Below are 14,008 nucleotides of genomic sequence, written 5' to 3'. Positions count from 1 at the left end.
GACACACACACACTGGGGCGGGGGAAGAGAGAGACACACACACACTGGGGGCGGGGAGAGACACACACACACTGGGGCGGGGGAAGAGAGAGACACACACACACTGGGGGAGAGAGAAACACACACACACTGTGGGGGGGGGGGGAAGAGAGAGAGACACACTGATGGAGAGAGAAAGAGACACACACTGGGGGAGAGAGCGAGGGGGAGATGCACACTGGGGTGGCGGGGGGGGGAGAGAGAGAGACACACACACACCTTGGAGGAGAGAGAGAAACAAACACTGGTGTGGGGGGTGCTGTTGAAGAGACAGAGAAACACACACTGCGGGGGAGAGAGAGAGAGAGAGAGTGAGAGAGAAACACACTGGGTGGGGGGGGGGGGAGAGAGAGAGAGAGACACACACACTGAGGGAGAGAGAGAGAGAGAGAAACACACACTGAGGGAGAGAGAGAGAGAAACACAACTGAGGGAGAGAGAGAGAGAGAGAAACACACACTGGACGGGGGGGGGGGAGAGGGAGACGCACACTGGGGGAGAGAGGGGGAGATGCACACCGGGGGGGTGGTGAAGAGAGAGAGAGACACACACTGAGGGGGAGAGAGAGAGAGAGAGAGAGAGACATACTGGGGGGGAGGGAGAAACACACACACACTGGGGGGGGGGGGAAGAGAGAGAGAGAGACACACACACTGAGGGGGAGAGAGAGAGAAACACAGCGAGAGAGAGGGAGATGCACACGGGGAGAGAGAGAAATGCACATTGGTGGGGGTGGGGGGTAAGAGAGAGAGACACACACTGGGGAGGGAGAGAGAGAAACACACACTGCGGGGAGAGAGCGAGGGAAACACTGGGGGGAGAGAGCGAGAGACACACTGGGGGGAGAGAGCGAGGGAAACACTGGGGCTAGAGAGCGAGAGAAACACTGGGGGAGAGAGCGAGAGAAACACTGGGGGAGAGAGCGAGAGAAGCACTGGGGGGGGAAAGAGAGAGAGAAACACTGGGGGAGGGGGAGAGAGAGAGAAACACTGGGGGGGGGGGAAGAGAGACACACACGGGGGGGGGGGAGAGAGAGAGAAACACTGGGGGGGGGGGAGAGAGAGAGAAACACTGGGGGGGGGGGAAGAGAGACACACACGGGGGGGGGGGAGAGAGAGAGAAACACTGGGGGGGGGGGAGAGAGAGAGAAACACTGGGGGAGAGCAAGAGAAACACTGGGGGAGAGAGAGAAACACTGGGGGGGGGGGAGAGAGAGAGAGAAACACTGGGGGGGAGAGAGAGAGAGAGAAACACTGGCGGGGGGGAGAGAGAGAGAAACACACGGGGGGGGGAGAGAGAGAGAAACACTGGGGGGGGGAGAGAGAGAGAAACACTGGTGGGGGGGGGAGAGAGAGAGAGAAACACTGGGGGGGGGGAGAGAGAGAGAAACACTGGGGGGGGGAGAGAGCGAGAAACACTGGGGGAGAGCGAGAAAAACACGGGGGAGAGAGAGAGAAACACTGGGGGATAGAGCGAGAGAAAAACACACACTGGGGGGGAGAGAGAGAGAAAGAGGAACACACATTGGGGGAGAGAGAAAGAGAAACACACATTGGGGGAGAGGGCGAGGGAAACACTGGGGGAGAGAGCGAGAGAAACACACACATGGGGGAGAGAGAGAGAGAAACACACACTGGGGGAGTGAGAGCGAGAGATACGCACACTGGGGGAGAGAGAAACACAATCCCTCTCACATTCCCTGTCCTGTTGCCCCCATTCCCAGTATTCTCCAGCACTTCCATTAAATGCAATAACATCTGCAAACAGTGGCAAATGCCATGTGATTAAGCATCACATGAGCTGTATTGTGTGATCGAATGCCATGTGATCAAACATCACATGATTAAACCTCCAGGAATACATCAAACCAGAGTTGACGACCCTAGTGTGGTCTATGGGTGAGAGCAGGTTTGGACTTGGTGGCGATGCGCTCCTTGGTACATTAGTCTGCCAGCAGTCACTGCCTAGGCTCACACATGTTTGTGGGAGACTGCAGAGGGCAGGCATCACCCATGGAACAATACCAAAGGAGGTAACTTACTATTAACTTTCATTTTGTTAACCTTCAACGTCAAATTTAGCAGGAGAGCAGATGAGGAATGGAAGAGAAAAAAAGATTTTTACTTCATGAAATGTATCGAGGTCAAACATCTTGTTGCGAGAGCCCTGATTTTACCCTAACTTGCCCGGGGGAAATGAAATGGAGTGGGTTGAGGTTGGATACTCTTTTCATACCCCGCCCGATTTTATGCTCCATTGAAGTCAGCGGAGCGTAAAAGCGGGTGAGGTGTAAAATGGGCGTCAGACCCCCAATTTGCCGCATGTTACCGTCGGGCTGGGTAGGCTTAAATCAGGCCGTGAAACTCTAAATATGTTATCTTTTAAAACATTCATTCTGTTTTCGTTACAGATATATAAGAATTTCGTTGCTTCCACTTGACCCCAGCACAACATTCACTTTCTGCTCCAAGGCTTTAGAATTCCAGGCACTCCTAACATTCAGTGAATCGTTCCAAGTCCCAGTTCCACCCAGCATGTTGAGGCTAAAGACCTTGCAGTTGGATATATGTTCCATTGACCAGCAGATGCAGGAAGAGCTGTTGGTAGGTGCTGATTACTAACTGTCTCCAATTATTGATGTCCTCATTCACACTGCACGTTTAGCATAGGTGTGAAGTGGTTTCAGCTCCGCACTGATGCTAAACTTGTGTAGTGTAAACCAGATGTCCAACCTCGAACTGACTCAGAAGTGAAGCAGAGTGAGACTACTTCCTCTGGGAAGACCCATTCCACTTCTGACAAAGTCATCGACCTGAAACATTAACTCTGTTTCTCTCTCCACAGACACTGCCTGACCTGCTGAGCTTTTTCAGCATTATCTGTTTTTATTTCAGATTCCCAGCATCTGTATTTTGCTTTTGTCCCATTTCACTTCAGTCTAGTGCCATGTTCGGTCCTGATTCTGGATTCGGACTCTGTTTGCATTATTACTGCTGCTCACAGTTATGGTGCGAATTCATTCGATGTTGCACATTGTTAGACTGGACCTCGCAATGATAAAGCAACGGCCATATATGTCCAAATCAGGGTGATGGGTGACATGGAGGTCGCGGTGCTCCCATGCATCTGATACCTTTGTCTTTCTAGGTGGCGGATTGGGAGGTGCTGCCGAAGATGCTTTGGCCTGTTGCTGCAGTGCATCTTGTAAATAGTATACACTGCAGCCACCATGGTGGAGGGATTGGATGTTCAGGCCAGTCAATCAAGTGCCAAGCAAGCAGATTATTTTTGCCCTGGATGCTGTTGAACTTCTTGAACTGGAATAACTCAATAATGTTATATGAATGAGTCTCATGCTGCTTGCTGTTAAACCTTGATATATTTGTATTTCTTTTCTTATCTTTTGATGTCTTTCTTTTGATTAGGGAGTCGTCCAGATAAGTCTGGCAGAGTTCGAACGACCAAGTGAAATGCTGCTTCAGTGGTACCAACTCCTAACCTTCAATAGCATGGGGGCAAAGTCTGAGCGCAACAGCAGTCAATTCAGCGGCACTGTAGCGGTTGGAAAGCTAACGGACAGTGAAATGAAGGTATAGCTGAACATGTATTGACTTGTCTTGAAGATTCATGTACTAACTTACAAGGGAGTCCAGTAGGTGCTGTTGGGGGCAGCTATCTGTAAAATGTTGATAGCTCATGGTGCTAAAGGTCAGAACTCGAGTATCTGCTCTAACTGATGGGAATCTGCTGTTAATCCAGCAATGCATTCTCTACATTATTTGGCCAAAATTATTCTCAAGATGTGGACGTTGCCAGCATTTATTGCCCATCCCTAGTTGCTCCTGGGCCACCTTCTAGAACTGTTAGCACTTGAAGTGGTTTGCTAGCCAACTTAAGAGGGCAGCCAACCCTGTTGGTGTGGGACTGGAGTAACATATAGGCCAGTCAGGATAAGGACAGCAGGTTTCCTTCCCTGAAGGACATTAATGACCAGTTTGCAGTCACTTTTACTGATAATCAGATTTTTTTAACATAGAATTTACAGTACAGCACCAGGCCATTCGGTGTTTATACTCCACACACCCTTCTCCCACTCTTATTTACTTAATTTCACCCTGTCAACATATCATTCTATTCCTTTCTCCCCCATGTACTTATGTAGCTTCCCATTAAACTAAATTCAAATTCACAAACTGGGATTTGAATTCATATTCTCTGAATTATTAGTCCAGGCATCTTGATTACTGGTTCAGTAACAAAAAGAAAGACTTAAATTTACATAGCGCCTTTCATGCCTACCAGACATCTCAAAGCGCTTTACAGCTAATGAATTACTTTTTGGAGTGTCGTGTGGGAAATGCGGCAGCCAATTAGCGCAGAGCAAGGCCCCACAAACAACAATCTGACAATGGCCAGGTAATCTGTTTTTTTTATGTTGATTGAGGGATAAATATTGGCCAGCACACTGGGGATAACTCCCCTGCTCCTCTTCGATATCGTGCCATAGGATCTTTTATGTCCACCTGAGAGAGCAGACAGGGCCTCAGTTTAATGCCTCAACTGAAAGATGACACCTCCAGCATGGCAGCACTCTCTCAGCACTGCACTGGAGTGTCAGCCTAGATTTATGTGCTCAAGCTCCTGGGGTGGGACTTGTACTCACAACCTTCTGACTCAGAGGCAAGTGTACTACCTGCTGAGCCACAGATGACACTGTGCACTATGACACAGATAACCACTGCACTACAGTACCCTCGAGTAATGTGCAATTTTCAATTGGCCACAGCTTGTTTAATAGGAAGTTTCTCTTATTATTTATAAAATCATATAGAACAGAAGGAAGCCATTCTGACCATTGTGCCTGTGCCAGCTCTTTGAAAGAGCTGTCCAATTTAGTCCGATATCCCAACTTTTTTCCCCATAACCTTGCAAATTAGTCCTCTTCAAGTACAGATGCCGATTAGGGACCCAAAAGGAGACCCATGCATGGAGGCAGAGGACATGGCTGAGGTACGAAATGAGTACTTTGCATCTGTCTTCACCAAAGAAGAAGATGCTGCCATAGATCTAGTGAAAGCGGAGATACTGGATGGGATAAGAACTGATAAAGTTGAGGTACTAGAAAGGCTGCCTGTACTTAAAGTAGATAAGTCACCAGGACCAGATGAGATGCATCCTAGGATGCTGAGGGAAGTGAAGGAAGAAATCGCAGAGGTACTGGCCATAATCTTCCAATTCTCCTCAAAATCAGGGCTGGTGCCAGGGGACTGGAAAATTGCAAATGTTACACCCTTGTTCAAAAAAGGGTGTAAAGATAAATCCAGCAACTACTGGCCGGTCAATTTAACCTCGGTAGTGGCGAAGCTTTCAGAAATGATAATCTGGAACAAAATTAACAGTCACTTGGACCAGTGTGGATTACTTAAGGAAAGCCAGCACGGATTTGTTAAAGGCAAATCGTGTTTAACCAACTTGATCGAGTTTTTTAATGAGGTAACAGAGGGGGTTGATGAGGGAAATGCGGTTGATGTGGTGTACATGGATTTCCAAAAGGTGTTTGACAAAGTGCCACATAATAGGCTTGCCAGCAAAATTTGGCTAAGTGACAGGAAACAGAGAGTAGTGGTGAACGGTTGTTTTTTGGATTGGAGCAAGGTACACAGTGGTGATTCCCAGGGGTCGGTTCTGGGACCACTGCTTTTCTTGATATACTGTATATTAGTGACTTGGATGTGGGTGTACAGGGTGTACAATTTCAAAATTTGCAGATGAAACAAAACCTAGAAGTGTAGTGAATAGTGAGGAGGATAGAGAATAGACTTCAAGAGGACATAGACAGGCTGGTGGAATGGGCGAATACGTAGCAGATGTATTTTAACACAGAAAAGTGTGAAGTGATACAGCTTGGTAGAAAGATTGAGGAGAGGAAATATAAACTAAATGGTACAATCCTAAAGGAGGTGCATGAACAGAGAGTCCTGGGGGTATATGTGCACAAATCGTTGATGGTGGCAGAGCAGGTTGAGAAAGTGATTTTAAAAAGCATATGGGATCCTGGGCTTCATGAATAGAGGTATAGAGTACAAAAGTGTGGAAATTATGATGAGCCAATATAAAACACTGGTTCGGTTTCAACTGGAGTATTGTGTCCAATTCTGAGCACCGCACTTTAGGAAGGATGTGAAGGTCATAGAGAGGGTGCAGAAAAGATTTACGAGAATGATTCCAGGGATAAGGGACTTCAGTTACGTGGAGAAGCTGGGGTTGTTCTCAGAGCAGAGAAGATTGAGAGGAGATTTGATAGAGGTGTTCAAAATCATGAGGGGTCTGGACAGAGTAGATAGAGAGAAACTGTTCCCATTGGCAGAAGGGTCGAGAACCAGAGGACACAGATTTAAGGTGGATTGGCAAAAGAACTAAAGGCGACATGAGGAAAAACTTTTTACGCAGCGAGTGGTTAGGATCTGGAATGCACTGCCTGGAAGGGCGGTGGAAGCAGATTCAATCAGGGCTTTCAAAAGGGAGTTGGATTAGTAACTGAAAGGAAAACATTTGCAGGGCTACTGGGAAAGGGTGGAGGAGTGGGACTAGCTGAAGTGCTCTTGCAGAGAGCCGGCACGGGCTCGACGGGCTGAATGACCTTCCGTGCTGTAACCATTCTATGATTCTAGGTCCAATTGCCTTTTGAAAGTTCTAATGGAAACTGATTCCCCCACCCTTTCAGGTGGTGCGTTCCAGATCGTAACCCTTTGTGTGAAGAACATTTCTTATTTCCCTTCTAGTTCCTTTGTCAATTATTTTAAATCTATGACATCTGGTTACTGTTCCACTTAAGAACATAAGAACATAAGAATTAGGAACAGGAGTAGGCCATCTAGCCCCTCGAGCCTGCTCCGCCATTCAATAAGATCATGGCTGATCTGGTCGTGGACTCAGCTCCACTTATCCGCCCTCTCCCCGTAACCCTTAATTCCCTTATTGCTTAAAAATCTATCTATCTTTAACTTGAAAACATTCAATGAGCCAGCCTCAACTGCTTCCTTGGGCAGAGAATTCCACAGATTCACAACCCTCTGGGAGAAGAAATTCTTTCTCAACTCGGTTTTAAATTGGCTCCTCCGTATTTTGAGGTTGTGCCCCCTAGTTCTAGTCTCCCCCACCAATGGAAACAACCTCTCTGCCTCTATCTTGTCTATCCCGTTTATGATTTTAAATGTTTCTATAAGATCACCCCTCATCCTTCTGAACTCCAAGGAGTAAAGACCCAGTCTACTCAATCTATCATCATAAGGTAACCCCCTCATTTCTCGAATCATCCTAGTGAATCGTCTCTGTACCCCTTCCAAAGCTAGTATATCCTTCCTTAAGTAAGGTGACCAAAACTGCATGCAGTACTCCAGGTGCGGCCTTACCAATACCTTATACAGTTGCAGCAACACCTCCCTGCTTTTGTACTCCATCCCTTTCGCAATGAAGGCCAATATTCCATTTGCCTTCCTGATTACCTGCTGCACCTGCAAACTAACCTTTTGGGAAAAAGAAAAACCAGCAGCAGAGTGGCGCAGCGGAAGCGTGTTGGACCCATAACCCAGAGGTCGATGGATCAAAACCATCTTCTACTAACTGCAATCTTTAATGTGGGTGCAACCAACACTTGCACTGCAACTCATCCCAGCCATGACAAGAGTTCATCTCTAAAATCTTTTTTCCCCCAGATCGGGGGGCACGGTTTAATATTTTTCTGTTTACTCCTAAAAGAGTTTCATGCACAAGGACCCCCAGGTCCCTCTGCACCACAGCATGTTGTAATTTCTCCCCACGCAAATAATATTCCCTTTTACTGTTTTTTTTCCCAAGGTGGATGACCTCACACTTTCCGACATTGTATTCCATCTGCCAAACCTTAGCCCATTCGCTTAACCTATCCAAATCTCCTTGCAGCCTCTGAGTCCTCTACACAACCCGCTTTTCCACTAATCTGAGTGTCATCTGCAAATTTTCTTGCACTACACTCTGTCCCCTCTTCTAGGTCATCTATGTATATTGTAAACAGTTGTGGTCCCAGCACTGATCCCTGTGGCACACCACTAACCACTGATTTCCAACTGGAAAAGGACCCATTTATCCCGACTCTCTGCTTTCTGTTCACCAGCCAATTCTCTATCCATGCTAATACATTTCCTCCGACTCCGCGTACCTTTATCTTCTGCAGTAACCTTTTGTGTAGCACCTTATCAAATGCCTTTTGGAAATCTAAATACACCACATCCATCGGTACACCTCTATCCACCATGCTCGTTATATCCTCAAAGAATTCCAGTAAGTTAGTTAAACATGATTTCCCTTTCATAAATCCATGCTGCGTCTGCTTGATTGCACTATTCCTATCCAGATGTCCCGCTATTTCTTCCTTAATGATAGTTTCAAGCATTTTCCCCACTACAGATGTTAAACTAACTGGCCTATAGTTACCTGCCTTTTGCCTGCCCCCTTTTTTAAACAGAGGCGTTACATTAGCTGCTCTCCAATCCGCTGGTACCTCCCCAGAGTCCAGAGAATTTTGGTAGATTATAACAAATGCATCTGCTATAACTTCCGCCATCTCTTTTAATACCCTGGGATGCATTTCATCAGGACCAGGGGACTTGTCTACCTTCAGTCCCATTAGTCTGTCCAGCACTACCTCCCTAGTGATAGTGATCATCTCAAGGTCCTCCCTTCCCACATTCCTATCACCAGCAATTTTTGGCATGGTTTTTGTGTCTTCCACTGTGAAGACGGAAGCAAAATAATTGTTTAAGGTCTCAGCCATTTCCACATTTCCCATTATTAAATCCCCCTTTTCATCTTCTAAGGGACCAACATTTACTTTAGTTACTCTTTTCCGTTTTATATATCTGTAAAAGCTTTTACTATCTGTTTTTATGTTTTGCGCAAGTTTACCTTCATAATCTATCTTCCCTTTCTTTATTGCCAGAGGAAACAGTTTATCCCCTACTTGCTGCTTCAAAACCACGTGTAACTTTGAATACCTCCATTAGGTTCCTCTTAACCCTCTCTGCTTTAATTTGAAGAATCTCAGCTTCTCCAATCTCTCAACATAACTGCTCCCAAATTCCTGGTAAACCACCTCTATCGTTTCCAAGGCCTCGACATTCTTCCTAAAGTTTGGTGCCCAGAATTGTGCACCGTACTCCAGCTGGGGCCTAGCCTGTGATTTGTTTAGCATGACTTCCTTGTTTTTGTATTCAATGCCCCTATTTACAAAGCCAAATATCCCATCTGCTTTCTTAGATGCGTTATCAACTTGCCCCGCCACCTTCACAGATTCCTGCATGTACACCCGCAGGTCTCTGTTCATGCACCACCTTTAAAATTGTACCATTTAGTTCATATTGCCTCTCCTCATTCTTCCTACCAAAATGTATCACTTCGCAATTCTCTGCATTAAATTTCACCTGCCATGTATCTGCCCGTCTCACCAGTCTGTCTGTGTCCTCCTGAAGTCTGCTACTATCTGCTATACTGTTTACTGCAATTCTAAGTTTTGCATCATCTGCATAATTTAAAATTGTGCCCTGTATACCCAAGTCCATTAACTGGTCATTTATCCCTCGATGTGGCACCTTACTGTGCATATTGGCTGCTGCATTTGTCTGCAACGCAACAGTAATTCATGGGCTGTGAGGTGAGCTGGGACAACCTGAGAATGTGAAAGACATGATGTAAATGGTCACCCGTTCTTTATCTCAATTCTGTTTTCTTGCTGGAAAGTCTATGTTCGATGCGCCTGGTATATGGTAACATATTTGTTTCTTCCGACTGAAGGATGCGGTATCGATGCTTTTAGCAAGGACTACAGCTCAATTGGAGGCAGTGGAGAAACAGTTAGCAGAGGAGAGAGTGAAGTTGGAATGTACAGAGGAAGAAATCCAGGAGGAAATGAAGGAAGAGAAAACCGAAGCAGTTTCGGAAAGGTACATTGAAATACAACCGGAAATGTTCGGAGCTCTCAGCAGGTCAGGCAGCATCTCCGGAGAGAGAAACAGAGTTAACGTTTCAGGTCGCTGACCTTTCATCAAAACTGGAAGATGTTAGAGAACATAGGAACATAAGAAATAGGAACAGGAGTAGGCCATTTGGCCCCTCGAGCCTGATCTGATCTTGGCCTCAACTTCACTACCCTGCCTGTTCCCCATAAACCTCGACTCCCATATCGTTTAAAAATCTGTTTATCTCCACCTTAAATATAATCAGTGACCCAGCCTCCACAGCTCTCTGGGGTAGAGAATTCGGCCCTCTGAGAAGAAATTCCTCCTCATTTCCATTTTAAATGGGCCCCTTATTCTGAAACTATGCCCCCTAGTTCTAGATTCACCCATGAGTGGAAACATCCTCTCTGCATCTACCTTGTCAAGCCCCCTTAGAATCTTATACATTTCAGTAAGATCATCTTTCATTCTTCTAAATTCCAATGAGCATAGGCCCAACCTGCTCAACCTTTCTTCATAAGACAACCCCTTCATATTGGGAATCAATCTAGTAAACCTTCTCTGAACTGCATCCAATGCAAGTATATCCCTCCTTAAATAAGGAGACCAAAACTGCACGCAGTACTCCAGGTGTGTCCTCACCAACGCCCTGTACAGTTGTAGCAGGACTTCCCTACTTTTATATTCCATCCCCCTTGCAATAACGGCCATCATTCTATTTGCTTTCCTAATTATTTGCTTTACCTGCATGCTAACTTTTTGTGTTTCATGTACAAGGAACGCCAGATCCCTCTGTACTTCAGCCTTTTGTAATCTCGCCTCATTTAAATAATAATTTGCTTTTTTATTTTTCCTACCAAAGTGGATAACCTCATATCTTCCCGCATTATACGCCATCTGCAAAATTTTTGCCCACTCACTTAGCCTGTCTATATCCCTTTGCAGATTTTTTGTGTCCTCCTCACAATTTGCTTTCCCACCCATCTTTGTATCATCAGCAAATTTGACAACATTACACTCGATCCCTTCATCCAAGTCATTAATATAGATTGTAAATAGTTGAGGCCCCAGCATTAATCCCTGTGGCACCCTAATAGTTACAGTTTGCCAACCTAAAAATGATCCATTTATCCCGACTCTCTGTTTTCTGTTAGTTAGCCAATCCTCTATCCATGCTAATATAATACTCCCAACCCCGTGAGCTCTTATCTTGTGCAGTAACCTTTTATGTGGCACCTTATCGAATGCCTTCTTGAAATCCAAATACACCACATCTACTGGTTCCCCTTTATCCACCCGGCTTGTTACATCCTCAAAGAACGCCAACAAATTTGTTAAACATGATTTCCCTTTCATAAAACCATGCTGACTTTGCTTGACTGTATTATGATTTTCTAAATGTCCTGCTACTAATTCTTTTATAATGATATCCAGCATTTTCCCAATGACAGATGTTAAGCTAAATGGTCTATAGTTTCCTGCTTTATGTCTCCCTTCTTTTTTAAATAGGGATGTTACATTTGTGGCTTTCCAATCCGCTGGGATCTCTCCAGAATCCAGGGAATTTTGGTAGATTACAACCAATGCATCCACAATCTCTGCAGCCACTTTTTTTAAGACCCTAGGATGCAGGCCATCAGGTCCAGAGGACTTGTCAACCTCTAGTCCCATTAGTTTGCCTAGTACTTTTTTTCTCTAGTGATGGTACTAGTGTTTTAAGTCCCCCCCCCCCCCCCCTCCGGGCATAGTCCCTTGATTATCAATTATTGGGATGTTTTTAGCGTCTTCTACCGTGAAGACTGATACAAAATATTTGTTCAAAGTCTCTGCCATTTCCCTGTTTACTATTATTAATTCCCCAGTCTCATCCTCTAAGGGACCAACGTTTATTTTAGCTACTCTCTTCCTTTTTATATACCTGTAGAAGCTTTTACTGTCTTTTTAAAAAAAAAAAAAAAATATTTCTTGCTAGTTTACTCTCAAACTATCTTCTCTCTCTTTATTTTTTCATTCTGTAGCAAATACAGAGTCAGGGAAAAGAGAGGGGCTGCAATAGGGTGGAGGACTGAAGTGATTAAATTACAGAAGTGATAATGGGACAAGTAAAGAAACAAACGATGGGTCCAGAGGAGGTGTAAATGGACGACGCCTGCAGAGGCTGAACTCCAGGATATAATCGACGTATTTACTGAGGCATACGAAAGCATGGCCTTGCGCTAAACATCCGTAAGACAGAGGTCGTCCACCAGCCTGTCCTCGCCGCACAGCAGTGCCCCCCAGTCATCAAGATCCACGCGGCCCTGGACAACTTGGACTACTTCCCTTTTCTTGGGAGCCTCCTATCAACAAGGGCAGACATTGACGACGAGATTCAACACCGCCTCCAGTGCGCCAGTGCAACCTTTGGCTGCCTGAGGAAAAGAGTGTTTGAAGGACCGTAGTAATACCCGCCCTCCTATATGGCTCAGAGACGTGGACCATGTACAGTAGACACCTCAAGTCGCTGGAGAAATACCACCAACGATGTCTCCGCAAGATCCTACAAATCCCCTGGGAGGACAGATGCACCAACATTAGTGTCCTCGACCAGGCCAACATCCCCAGCATTGAAGCACTGACCACACTTGATCAGCTCTGCTGGGCAGGCCGCGTATTCGCATGCCAGACACGAGACTCCCAAAGCAAGTGCTCTACTCGGAACTCATCCACGGCAAACGAGCCAAAGGTGGGCAGAGGAAACATTACATGGACACCCTCAAAGCCTCATTGATAAAGTGCGACATCCCCACTGACACCTGGGAGTCTTTGGCCAAAGACCGCCCTAAGTGGAGGAAGTGCATCCGGGAGGGCGCTGAGCTCCTCGAGTCTCGTCGACGAGAGCATGCAGAAATCAAGCACAGGCAGCGGAAGGAGCGTGCGGCAAACCAGACACCCCGCCCACCCTTTCATTCAACCACTGTCTGTCCCACCTGTGGCAGAGACTGTGATTCTCATATTGGACTGTACAGCCACCCAAGAACTCATGCTAAGACTGGAAGCAAGTCTTCCTCGATTCCGAGGGACTGTCTATGATGATGATGATGAAATGGTTACTGCAGAATAGCAAAGGGGGAGGAAAGCATGGAAAATCTGGCAAAGAGACGGCTCCCGTGGCCCGGGATTGTGGTGTGAAAAAAGTCAGGTAGACCCCAGGGGTGCAGACCACCCCAAAGGCAGTGTACCGATAGTGGTTTCTCACCTCAAGCACCAGTTTACTCAGTTTTGAGGTTTCCTATCGATCCACTCGGTGGACTCTGATCCAAAGCCGAAAAGCCCAATAATCCCCACCATGCAGTCCTAATTATTTAGCTGGTCCCAAGACTTGACACAGAGCTGGTCAGTATCACATTAAAGTATTCTTTAAAGATTTAGGGATTTTGCTAGTTCTGGTAACCATATATTAGTGTCTTTTCAGCACTGACCTGTTACGGCTCCATGCAGTGGTTAAATGGTTAAGTACTGAAGGGCTTTCTGCTGGCAGGTTAAAGTACAGGTGGTCTGAACCAATATTCAGTGCCATTTGTGTATCTCACCATATTCATCCTGTTTGGGTCCACCTGCCTGTAATAACACACCACTATTTAAAATCATTAATGTCAAATTAAGAAAGAACGGCTCAGGATCAGCTCAAGTGCCACCTGTTACCTTAATTCCCGGGCCACGGGAGTCTTCTCTTTGCCAGATTTTCCATGCTTTCCTCCCCCTCTGCTATTCTGCAGTAACCATTTACACCTCCTCTGGACCCATCTTTTGTTTCTTTACTTGTCTTCTTAATGTTCCTTTTACTTTTTTGAAATCATTTTTATGGAAATAATGAAGGAGAGGCGAATGCATGTCGACCTGGAAGAGGCTGTTGAATGTACTAGTGATAGATTGAGGGGATGGAGGGATTAGATTATGAGGAGCGATTACATAGGAGAAGGTTGAGAAGGGGATCT

At 45.9% G+C, this 14,008-nt stretch overlaps 1 protein-coding gene across 2 annotated transcripts in view; it reads left to right on the top strand.

The window, feature by feature from the left end:
- The window catches only part of wwc3 (WWC family member 3), a 252,076-nt gene that overhangs the window by 214,587 nt on the left and 23,481 nt on the right, over nt 1-14,008 (top strand). Inside the window, exons 15-17 of one of the 2 annotated variants that reach the window (XM_070893996.1) lie at nt 2,450-2,642; nt 3,465-3,629; nt 9,868-10,016. In XM_070893996.1, the coding sequence (XP_070750097.1) occupies nt 2,450-2,642; nt 3,465-3,629; nt 9,868-10,016 (507 nt within the window). Of the gene's footprint in view, nt 1-2,449; nt 2,643-3,464; nt 3,630-9,867; nt 10,059-14,008 lie in introns of both variants that reach the window. The other variant, XM_070893995.1, reaches the window with a different exon arrangement.

Source organism: Pristiophorus japonicus, chromosome 11 (assembly GCF_044704955.1).
Source record: "Pristiophorus japonicus isolate sPriJap1 chromosome 11, sPriJap1.hap1, whole genome shotgun sequence".
Classification (NCBI taxonomy): Eukaryota; Metazoa; Chordata; class Chondrichthyes; family Pristiophoridae; genus Pristiophorus; species Pristiophorus japonicus.
This window is presented reverse-complemented; position numbering and strand designations above follow the sequence as displayed.